The 12991-nt window shown below is 39.6% G+C and overlaps 1 protein-coding gene across 1 annotated transcript in view; it reads right to left on the minus strand.

The window, feature by feature from the left end:
• The window catches only part of PAK4 (p21 (RAC1) activated kinase 4), a gene marked incomplete in the record, with an annotated part of 2042725 nt that overhangs the window by 512262 nt on the left and 1517472 nt on the right, over positions 1 to 12991 (minus strand). The window contains 1 exon segment of the mRNA XM_044080579.1: positions 3802 to 3928. Coding sequence (XP_043936514.1) covers positions 3802 to 3928 — 127 coding nt within the window.

A 12991-nucleotide genomic window follows, 5' to 3' on the forward strand; every position in this document is an offset into this window, starting at 1 on the left:
GGATGGGAGCCCCTGATCAAAGTAATTAGGTCCTCGGCCATTTTGAGCATCTGTTTCTTTGGCATGGATGACTGTCCAGGACAACGCTGTACTTGTTTCTTTGTCTTTAAAGGTGTTTTAGACTTTGCCTTGACTGCTGAAGAGGTCTTGATAGTAAGCTGTGTAGGTCTGAAAACACCCTCAGAAGCCGATGCCTGCTCAGAGGCTCCAGACCCATCAGAGGGAATTGTTTCCGTAGGCCCAATACCTTGAGTTTCCAGAGGCCTAGCTGTCTCCATGTGGGAGTCTGAGGCGGCCTGTGGCTCTGAGGTAGCAGGTGTCAGGGGCAGCGAAAGCGCCGCACTGAAAACCGGCGAACCAGCGACTGGCCTAGAAGAGGCTTCGTTGTCGGTTTTGGACCTCGGATGCCTGTCTTTTTCTTTGTCCTTGCGTTTTTTATGGACTCCGGTCATCAGTTGTTCCGACGGCATTATATAGTTAAACCTTCGGCCAAAGTAATGAAAAGCAAAATCAAACCGACACTTAATGGTGCGTTGGTTGAATCTAGCACAAAACCGACAACTAGCAACGTTGTGGTCAGGGCCTAGGCAAGGAATACAGTAAGAATGAAAATCCTTATGAGGTATTTGCTTCCCACAAGAAATACAATTGTTAACTTTTACTGACATCGGACTGGAGCAAGAAGAAGTTTCCCCAATGGGGTACTTAGCTTTATTGAAGACTTCGGATCTGAAATTCAAATTCGAAAATCTCAGGAGTCGGCCGACCGGCACTTGTGAACTGCTTTTGCTTCGAGCACCGCGCAGCAAGAAAGATGGAAGAAAATGGCGCCGGCTGCATCTTTTATACCCCTGGCGCACTGACATCAGGGAAAAGGTGACAGCAACAGACGCCGGACCAGGACTTTGGAATTCAGGCCAACTGCGGGTAACCTGCCAGCAGGATAACCCAAGTGTAATGACTGCAACAGTGAAACACGATGAACATTTGCCATGTAATGTTGAACTGTTATACGCATATATTTGCTATATACATCTTCTTTTTATCTTGTTATGTAATTGTTAGTACAATTAATTATTTATTTATTTATTTTTTTTACATAAAAGGGCTGGATTGTATAACTGAAATTGTTCTGATGAAGTCCCGTCAGTAGGAAAGAAAGTGCTCAACCCGGTGTGTCATACATACCTCTCTCTCCAGCAGGTCCTATTTATATCACAGGCAAGGATTAAGTCTTCAGAATGGGTAATTCTGTACTGTTTGTTTTGTGGATATGTAGGAGGTCCATCAGAGTGGAGTATGGCAATGCCCTGTATGCTAGGCACAGATCTCCCCTCAAAAGCCTGTAGGAGACCGAATACAGGGATAGGGTCTTGAGGCCGTCTGCAAAGGACATATTACTTGCGCCCTATATTCTTTTAGTGAGGAACCTTTGTGGCTGTTCCAGTTGTTGGATATGCCTGGTTAGGTACATACCAAAGGGAGCACTGTACTTAATGATAGGTCTGATGAATGCCAAATACAGTGGAACAATGACTTCCTTGGACTTACTGCCATACCTTTGTTTATAAGTTGCACAACATAGAATGATTTCCTCACCACTGTAGATATGTGATGATCAAAGGCTAGATGACTCTGTGTGTGTCCCTAAGTCCCTGACTACTGGGTCAGCTCTAAGGGGTGTGTTGTCAATATGACAGTTACCAGGGGTGGAGGACTTCCCAAAAGATACTATTATGCATTTCTTGGCATTTAGTTTTAGTCCATAACTCTGACACCAGTTGTTTGTCTGTGTCATCCCCTCCTGGAGAACATTTGTGTCAGTGTGAGATTCAATGACAGCTTCTAATTTGCAATCATCTGCAAATTTAGACAGCCAGAGACCAGTGACATTGGCCTTGACTTCTGAGAAGTATATGCCAAAATGGAGCTGTCCAAGGACCGATCCCTGAGGGACACCATTTGTGACTGACCTCGTTGTAGAGGCGGACTCCCCAATTCTAACTTCCTAGGTCCTGTCTGTGAATCAGTTGGCTATCTACTGGGTGACACATGGGTTTGTACCTAACCTCTTGAGTTTGTTAACAATGCCTGAGTGGAGTACTGTGTCAAATGCATTGGTCAGGTCAAGGTAGGCAGTGTGAATGATTTTGCCCTCATCCATTGTTTTGGTGACTTTCTCAAAGAAGTCCACCAGGTTGAGTAACCATGATCTGCCCTTGATGAAACCAAACTGGATTGGGTCCAGTGTCTGGAGGTTTACTAATCTGTATTCATCACCTCCATGATAATTCTTTCCATGGCTTTACATATAACACTAGTGAGACATATGGGTCTGTAGTTTTCAGGTTCTAAAGATGGCCCACCTTTGTGCAGAGGGATGACTGTGGTCTTTCTCCATTCATGAGGCACAAAACCTGTTTGGAGGCTACAATTGGAGGCTACAGTTAAATAGTAATTCCAGAGGCCCTGGTAGGTCATGTTTCATGCTATTTAGAAGGCATCCTGGTATACTGTCTAGGCCCATTGATGCTATGCTATAGAGGAATAAAGACCCTAAATAAAGCCCAAATGAATTGGGTTCAGTTAACAGCTCTGGTGTTTGAGACACAGGCAAGAAGAAAAGGACCTACCCACCCCAGAGGGAAGGTGGTTGCCTATGCAGTGCCTTCAACATAACCCCTGGTAGCAACTAGAGATGTAGTGGGTAGGAGGCAGTGAGGGTAGGTCATAACAACCCTGCACAGCAGCAGGATGATGCAATGTCCCAGGACACCCTTAATATCCTTACTGTCCCCAAATCTAGTGGAAAAAACATGGGAGTGATTAGAAGACGGGAGGTAAACTCGAAATACAACAGGGCACTGTGATGCGCCGAGAGTCGGAGCTTAGTGGGATGGGAGAAAACATCCAAAATGAGGTAGAAAAGAAATGATGGCAAAGGAATCTGTCTGGACCCTCCTACCTTGAAGGGTGAAGTCATAGTGGTCAGGAGAACATACACCTCTAACATGGGAACAACCTTAAATTCAGTAATGCAGTGAGAAGGAAATATAAGAAGACATTCTTAATATTCTTAATACAATTATTCACTGCTGAAAGCCCCAAAATTACAATTTCTGAGCTTCTGCAACTAGCTTTCTCAAATTTAGTACGTTATAAAATATGTAAACTTATTACTTCAGGCACTGTTTTAGCAAGCAAAAAAAAAAAAAAAAAAAAAAAACCCCACCAAACTGTATAATGCATGTCATGATTCTTATATCTAGGTATAACATTTAAATGCCTTTCATATACTATGTTATGGTATTTGTACTATTTCTTTCTCATACTTTTACTGCCCTAAGAGTTATGTCCCTTTCCCCGGTTTAATCTGGAAAACAAGGCATACTAAATAATGGATACTTTCCCAGTCACTAAAAATATTTGTTCATTGCTTTTTACATAAAATCCTCCTGATGCGGTAATTAAGTAATCAGATAAAATACATTAATACATTACTATTTAAGCTATAAAATGTAAAGAGCTGCTTCCAAGCTACAAGGATAAACTGATTTCTGATGCATTGCTCTACCAAGTTCTAAACATCTTATAAAGCAGGGTCAGGGCATTAGCATTATGAAACCTGGTACTGTGCAACAAAACTTTATACACTTGATGTTTACTTGCACCTGGAATGCTACATTACACTTCTACTAAAAGTTTACAAGACCCTTATTTCTTAACTCGGACATATTATAAACACTTACATTTACAATTTTTTCCATAAATTCTAAGAGAAGAGATCTGCACAAAACTTACTCTGCCATCATGTGTGAGCAGGATGGAGTCACTTTTGATATCTCGGTGAATGACACCTTGAGCATGGAGGACTGACAAGGCCTTCAGAACAGACTGGCAAACAGTTGCTATCTGTTCTTCATTCATCCTGAGGAAAGAGAAAGAGCAAGGTTACCCAAATGGTCTCTTGTCTGAAAGATTAATGCAGAATTACACTACAGAGGTAAGGGAACTACATTCATGGAGATTAAAAGTAAATGTTTGAAAGTGGCACATGTAAGATAGGAAATCATAGGCGCCACTTTGATCATTGCAGGTTTACAACAATGATTTTGCAGGTGTCTCCTACTAAGGACCACCTTGAGTTTAATAGTACTTACCAGTTTAAAATTTGCAGACCCTACATGACCTCCATTTATACACTGGCAAACTAATGTTGCAAAACCTCCAAATGTAACCATAGTATTATCCAATTTTGGGTAAAAACACACTATCACTATAATATGTAGTCATACTAAATAAAGTGAATCAACACAAACGCAAAGGGAAAGAAGGAAAGTAAGAAACAGCCTTTGTTACTCTTTGTGAAGAATCACAAATTGTTTACTTTATGTTATATTAGTTGGCTCATCAACATTAAGCAACTTCAGTCAACTGCTATATGCTTGTTCTGGGACCTTAAGTTTTGCAGCTTCATTTGTAGTTGTATGACGATTGTGGTATTACTGTAAGATTGTAGTATTCTTTATACATTATACTGGACTTCTATTTCAGTAAATAGAATTACATGTAAAATTAGTTTTTGTATTTTGAACAAAGTCTGGACAATCTTGTAGCTTCTTCTATATTTGTTGCAGAAACGTGATTTGCTGATTTCAGCCTCATTTAGTAGTCATTTATTACACCATTATTGGTAAATTTCTGCATGGTCTGGGGCCTTTGACTGTGGTAGGTTTGCAGTAGTGACAGGACTGTGAATTCTGCTCCAGGATTTGTGCTTCAGTACTTTTTGTAGGTGTACATACCTGCTTAAAGTTGTATTCCAGTAATCTGGTGTCTTACTCTGTGGTGGGTTGGCAGTAGCGGCAGTAATGTGAATTCTGTTCCAAGATTTGTGCTTCAGTACTTTGTATAGCTGTATTTACCTGCTTAAAGTTGCATTACAGTATCCGTTTGCCTGGCTATTAGTTTTCCCCTATTCTTTGAGTCTGCCCCACCTCCTACGGCCAGATTTGAACCCCATTTAGTCATTAATTACATCATTTTTCCCATAAACAGATGACTAGTGATAAAAGTCTGCATAGTCTGGTATCAGTCTGTGTGATGGGACTGCAATAATGGCAGTATTGGGAATTCTGCTCCAGGAGTTGTGCTTCAATACTTTTACAACTGTTCATGTTCCAGTTTTGCTGCTAGAGTCTTATATTTTGCTTATCATTTACCTGTTTAAAGTTGCATTCTAGTGTCTTTCTGCTTAATTTGCCACCATTTTTTTCCTGTTGTTTCTGTCTACTCCAGCCCCCACTAAAGAAGTCTGCTTTTTGCAGCTTGAAATTTTATCCAACCCTCTCACTCTTTTCCTGTTGTAGTCGTAAGGCTGTTTCTGGCTTCCACCCCTTATGGCAAGCTGACTTCCAAAGTCCCTCCTTTCCCATCTTTCATTGCTATTGTCTGTTGTATAACCTATCTAATTACTTTCCCACCAATTTTCTTTCACATATCCATAATACTAAGTGCCCACCCAGCAAACCAGTATTGCATTTGAGTAAATCTCCCTTACTACAAAAAGTCTCCTGCTCATTTTCCCAGAGCTCCCATCTACTTGGTATCCTAGCCACACTCATAGGGTTTCGAGTAAATGTTGTTCCATCCTTGGCAGATAGATTTATTTTACTATTTTGCACTTAACTCTTTACAATGCTACTGCTTTATTTTTGCTTTATTTGTTTTTTGCCTTTTAATCATTCTAAAGGTCCCTAATACTTGAAATTGCCTTGCAAAGGCAGCTTAAGTTTTACTGTAGCATTTCACTTGCAAGCAGTCTTTTTGGAGTTATGACATCAAAAGGTTAGCACTGCCCTGTACAGACACAAAAGCCCAGAAAGTAAATTTTGTCTTTTTAACTTCCCTTACAACTGAAACCTGTAACCTAGTGTGGCTAAAACAAAGCCATGCTGCTTAGAGCATCTAGTTTGCACATTAAACAGCACTACAATCAAATCTTAGCACAATCTAACCTATTGTAGTGCCAGACCCCCTTAGGAGACAACACAGCACAGTTCAAGGTTAATTTGATATAAAGGTTAGCTCTTTCATGGTAGTAAACCGCTTCAGACAAAAAATGACTCGCATACAGTATTATTTAAACCAACAATATCCAATAGGAATCAGAGATGCATTAGTGAATAATTAGACATTTAAAGAAACAGTGCACTAATGCTTCAAAGATGCTGCTCTCAGGAAAGGTTTCATCCAGTGATACAGTGTCATTAATTCCAGGGCTACTATCTGCTTTAAAAAAACTATATCCATTTCTGCTCACATTCCTCAGTTTTGTTTCTTAAGTCACCCCCTCTTGTATCATCTTCAACTAACTCTAAAATAAAAAAAAATAAATGTATGCTCTTGAGTTAGTTCGCTGGACATGTTTTTCCAATGCACCTGTGGCTCTGCTGTTCTTAATATCCCTATAGTGTTCTAAGGCACTTTCGTACTGCGGTGGTGGTGCTGCGGTAGCGTTGTCGCATCACAGACGTTGCCCGTTCGATTCTCAGAGCGTCTTCTGTGTGGCGACATGCGTGAATGAGCGTTCCTTCGTTGAAGGTTGTGTGTTAGGCCCGGCAAGCCAGTACGTAAAAATCTACTGCCAATCATTAGTGGACTGGAGTTCCGTTGTGGCAACCCCTAACCGGGATAAGCCGAAAGACACAAACAAAGTGTTCTAAGACACTTTCTTTAAGTGATCGATTGGTTTTACCTATATAATAGGCTGCGCATCTGTTGCAGTAGCAATAGTAAACTAAATTTCTGGAAGTACAGTCAGCATAAAAAGAAAAATCGATACAATACCCCAGAAAAGGATGTATGAAGTATGACCCACTATGTATGTGTTCACATGCACTGCAGTGCCTGCAGACACTATCTAGGTCCCTCAGCCACAAGTCCACAGTTCTTCATTAGCATACAAAATACTCCAATTTTTCTTAACTCCACAAAATAAACTTACAGCACTTGAATAAGTTAATGGAACTCTAATGGTCTTAACAGGTGCTACATTACTGTGTTCACCCTGCAGATCAACTCCCTCAGAGATAAATGGTCTCCCTTTACCCCTTCTCTCTCTCATTACAGTTTTTATGCATGCATCGATTTCTTGCTGACTACAGCCTCTACATAAAAAAAAATCACATTTCAATCTGTCAAAGCCATCCTTAAGTTGTTGATCACTGTGCAGTCTCATTATCCTATGTTACTGACCCTTAAGAACATTTTTTGAAATATGCCTGGAGTGCATACTGTTTCTATGTAGCAGTGAGTTCCTTTTACCCTTCTTCCTGTATAATGAAGTTTTCACATTACCAATTACAGATTTCTGAACATTGACATCTAAAAATTCAATTTGTTCATTAGAATACTTAAAATAAATTTTCAAAAATTAAGTAGTAGAATACAGGTACTGAATAAAGGAGAGCAGTGTTTCTTCTGAACCTCACCATGTAAGGAAAATGTAATCCACAAAACACTTGTACCATAAAATATGTGGACAAAAATCATTTGCTAGCACTAAGTCACTTTCTCATTTGGACAAAGCTAGTTCGCACAGCTATTGGCACAGTCCATGCCCATAGCTACACCAACCTTTTGTAAATAATCGTCACCAAATATGAAAACATTGATCTCTAGTATGATTTCAAGTAGACTACAAATCAAATTCACTTTTTCATTTGTAAGGAAATGATCACCATTCAAAAAATCCCTAATATTTTCTATGCCCCAGCCATTGGAAATGACTGTGAATAGTGAGCGGAAACTACACAGAGACATCATTGATTTTAGAAATGTTACAGTTATTTCCTGGTCTAGGTTTGAACGACCTACTACTGAAGAACCAATGAGAATGACAGATTCTGAACCACTCACTACTTCAGCAGGTGCTGTAACGGCTTCAGAGGTACAAACAGCCTGTTCTACTGCGCTTTTCTCTTAAAATGGAAGTAATAACATCAATAACTCTCATTTTCCACTCCCAGACCCTTTAGTGGAACCTCTATCCATAAGAAAGTACAGGTCACACAGCCGAGGGCAAAGAGGGCGTGTTCACCATTTACCAGCAGCAGAAAGCCGAGGGACTTACAGGAACACACGGAGCAATTCACAAGTAATTGAATTATTAACCTTTTTAGTTTTGAATTAACAGATACACAAGCCTCTGTGTTGAATCGAGGGCTTTCTTTTCTACTAGCCAAAAGAGCTGAACTTTTAGATGTACTTTTAAAATGTTTATGAGAGACTTAACATTATATGCTGAATTTTCTAATAGTAATGTGAAACGCAATGTCAATTACTTAGGAAACCAAGTGGTTATATACCTAATATACATCCATCAATAGAAGCTTTTACTAATGTGTATGAACGTGAGATAAAGGAATTACTTATGACAGAAAGGAAATATGCTTATTTTGAGTAAAGATGAATGGGTAGCCCTAAATGAGTTAAAACATGAATTCCACTGAAATTCGTCCAGATAAAAAAGTTTATATTTCTTGCATGAATAATTTGCTTGATGATGACAAGATTTTCATGTTGATTAATAGGAATGTTGTTCAAGCAATTATAGAAAAAGTTTTTAATTTTTGATCTTATGACGCATCAGAAGATTTATTTAAATATTTTAATACAGAGCATCCTACCATCCCTATGATTTATAGCTTACCCAAAATTCATAAGAGTTTGGTAACCCACCCATGCGCTAGACTGTTTCTGGGAGAGGGTGGGTAACTTGAACCCCTTTCCATTTTTGTAGAGAAAATGCTACACCCCATACTTGATAAGACAGTTACTGTTCTGATAGACACTAAGAATTTTTTTTAGAACAGCTTTATTTTATTTTACATTTGTTGACCAGGACAGTCCGGCTGGACACATGCCCATTTTCAGTGGAGGCCCGGGGAAAAAAGCTCCAAACTTACAAACAGATAAAGACAAGCAAGTTACAGTATATGCACAAACGTATTGTATTAACATACAAGTTACAGTCTCACATTTAAAGCCTATGAAGAATACAGTTTATATTCAGAAATACATACAAATATGTTACAGTTTCTCTTATCAAACCTATAGGTGCAGCTATATACAGAGTACCTGCAGAGATGTTACAGTTGCTCTTTTCAAACCTTTTAGTGTAAGAGGTAAATCACTGGGAATAAAAAATTGCAGGGATATGAAGTAGATTAGGCTTTAGTCAGGGTTAGAGCAAGGACATAACCAGTGAGCTTTAAAATACTGGGTTAGATTTTTTTTTTAACTATTTAAGGGAGGGGTTCAGAGCAAGGTAGCAAATTCCAGGTTTTGCCTACTGAATTTGCAAACAAAGATTCTCCAGATATGTTGTTAGCTTTAACACATTGAACCAAAAGTTTTGTAGTGGAATGAAGTGACCTAACATTTTTGTAGGGATAGATCATATTTTTAAGGGAGGGCATTTTTTCTGGATGGTTAATAACCATGACTGCAACAATAAGTTGATTATATTGAATTAGCCTGGGGAGTTCTAGCCATCCTAAGAGGTTTAAGTTTTGACAGTGGTGTGTCCTGTAGGGAGTTCCTGTGGCAAACCTGGCAATTTGATTGTAGCAGCTAGAGAATTTGCGGAGATCAGTTTTGTTCAAGTTAGTGAGTATTGGCGAGGCATAGAGTAAAGTTGAAAGCAGATGGGTACGGGCAATGGCAGTTCTAGCTAGGGGGGTGAGAAAAGGTTCGTTTTTGTACAGGGAGCCAAGTTTTTTACTAATGGTTTTAATAGTTTGGTTTGCGTGCATATCATATTTCAGGTTGTCTATTATAACACCCAGGTGTTTGGTATACATACCTGGTGAGATTATGGTCCCCACTGTTAGATGTTATAGTAAACGAAGGTTAAGAGGATTTGCGAGTAGGGGAGAAGAGCAACAGCCTTGTTTTATTAGGGTTTAGTATCAGCTGTTGATTAGAGATCCAGTTATCCACTGTATTAAAGGTTTTCCGGGTTAAACTAAGGAGATCTCTAGGGGTAGAGGCTGAGCAATTCAGGGTGGAGTCATCGGCATACTGTATACAGGCTGCATCTGGGATTAGTGGAGAGGTCATTGATAAAGAGGGAGAAAAGAAAGGGACCTAATATGGAGCCTTGAGGGACACCAAGGGTAACGTGGAGAAGTGTGGAGAATTTATCCTGCCAAAGGAAAGCCTGCTGTCTTCCACTAAGATAAGACTGAAACCATTGCATGGCATGGTTGTTTAGGGATATTTTCTTTAGGGTAAGTAAGAGTAGCTGGTGGTTAACCATGTTGAAGGCCTTAGAAAGATCTAGAAACAGGGCAGAAGATAGTTTGTTGTTACGGTTGGAATTTATGACATTAGAAAAGGAGAGGAGGGCTGAGTTGGTACTGTGCTGTGGTCTAAATCCATCCTGGGAGTTGGCCAGAAGATTATGTTGAATAAGGTAGTGTAAGAGTTGTTTATGTATACACTTTTCCATAATTTTAGCCAGACGGGAAAGGATAGCTATTGGTCTATAGTCTGACAGCTTAATGGAGCTACTTCCTTTGTGGAATGGTATGACGTGATATTTTCCAGATAGAGGCTTCAGTTATGGTTCTGTTTATCAAAACAGAGCCAGGGGAAGCTATAACATCAGCAGCTTTATGCAGGTAGTCTACAGGGAGGAGGTCAGCTGAAAGGGTGGTTGGTTAGAGTTTTTTAATTAGGGCTCTAATGACTGAAGTCGAAACTTTTTGGAAGCTGAAGGAGAAAATGTCACTGGGTTTAGGGGTTTCAGCATTAGGACAAGTGGGTTTAAGTTTTCTAGCAAGGGTCTGGATGGTTTCTGTAAAGAAACTGTTGAAGGTATTTGGCAATGGACTCTGACGATATTTGGGTTGCGGCTGAGGGGGTTGGAGTTGTGGATTGCCCTGGGTGGAGGAGTTTGTTAATACCGGCCCAGAACTTCTGTGGCTTGTTGTGGTGTTTCTGCTGTAGATGGCAGAAATATTTTTGTCTAGTAATATGGATTTTTTTGCATCATTCCTATACTGTTGAAATTTGAGTTGACCTTGTCGGGCTTTAGAGGGGTGCCTGGTGTTCCAGGCATTATTTCTTTGGATGATCATTAGTTTGGCTTCTTTAGTGAGCCAGGGGACACTTTTTGTTTTAATTCTAATAGAGCATGCAGGTGGCAAGGTCGTCAAGGATGGCCAGGAATGTGTTATTAAAGTGTGTTACTGCCTCATCTAGTGGTAGTGGTTATAGAACTGACCAATTGCATAATTTAAGTTCTTCTAAGCATTTATTAAGGTTGAAGTATTTGTTATTTCTTATTGTTTTACAGGTGAGTAGATGTGGACATTCAACTTCATGCCTAACAGTATACGTTAAGAAATGATCACTTAGATCTTCAGGGAGAGTACATGATTTGTACATGTCGTGGGGGCTTATTAATTGGTATCCAGTCTAGGACACTTTCTTTATTGTTAGGCTTGCTGATCCTAGTAGGGGAGATTATAGTTTGTGTAAAACCATGTAGGTTTACCTGGGTGGTTGGGGTCCCTGCAGTGCAGGTATTCCAATCTACATCGAGGTCCCCTATAACAATGGTGTCTTGGGGGTGGGCTTGAATAGGCAGTAGAGGATGTCTTCTAGGGTCCCTGAGTTATTACCTAGGGGAATATTGACACATACTATATACATTTCTTTTTATTTATTTGTAGTTTGGAAATCAAAATTTCTGCTTTGTTAAAAATAGGTGGTTGAAGGTTGTCTAGAGTAACATTTAGGGTGGTTTTACAGAGAACAGCAACCCCTCCCCCTTTCCTGGTAGTACGATCTAGCCTGAGTATATTATACGCTGTATGTAGAATTTCATTATCTGGCGTAGTTGGTTTTAACCATGTTTTGGTGAGACAAAGTATGTCGGGGGAGTAGGTTGTCATGAGGGCATGGAGGCTGTGGACCTTATTGTTGATGCTTCTAATGTTTAAGTGGCAGGTCAATAGTGAGTTGGGGGGGTCCAGTTAGGTTTTGTCTTATGTTTGCGCTGTTATGATTAGAGTTAGCGTTGTCTGGGGATGGTGGCCCAATGTTGGGGAGGATATCCCCATCAATAGTAAGGGTGTGGGGCAAACTAGCTATGAGCTTTAGAAATTTATCAGTTTTTGGTACTATTTAGTTTTGGTGTTAACATATTTGGGTATAACAGGGTAGGTGTAAGCAAGGGTAAAGGAAATGGCATCAATGGACATGAATGAGTGGGCAGAAAGATTTGAGAGTATTGGGGTGGTAGTGAGGCATTTGGGATGGTTGAATCCTATATGGGATTTATAATGCGACGTTACATCTAGACTTGAGAGACTATCTATATTTTGTGACCTTGGATATAGGCTCACTATTCACAGTCATTCACAATGACTGGGGGATAGAAAATATTAGGGATTTTTTGAATAGTGGTCATTTCCTAACAAATGAAAAAGTGAATTTGATTTGCAATCTACTTGAAATCATGTTAGAGAACAATGTTTTCATATTTGGTGACAACTATTTACAAAAGGTTGGCATAGCTATGAGCACGGCCTGTGCCAATAGCTTTGGCAGCCTAGCTTTGGCCAAATGTGAAAGTGACTTAGTGCTAGCAAATAATGATTTTGTCCACATATTTTATGCTACAAGTGTTTTGTGGATGACATTTTCCTTTTATGGGAGGTTCAGAAGAAACACTGCTCTCCTTTAGTCAATACTTGCATTCTACTACTTTGTTTTTGAAATTTTCTTTTTAAGTATTCTAAGGAAGAAATTGAAATTTTAGATGTCAACGTTCAGAAATCCGTAATGGGGAATAAGAAAACTTCACTATACAGGAAGGAGGTTAAAAGGAAAGTACAGTTGTGTACACTTACCATAAAGGCAGATGTTTGAGTGTATTCACTGTTGCAGTCATCACACTTGGGTTATCTGCTTGCAG

The sequence above is a fragment of the Protopterus annectens genome, chromosome 1.part0 (assembly GCF_019279795.1).
Source record: "Protopterus annectens isolate FY-2018-M chromosome 1.part0, PAN1.0, whole genome shotgun sequence".
NCBI lineage: Eukaryota > Metazoa > Chordata > Ceratodontiformes > Protopteridae > Protopterus > Protopterus annectens.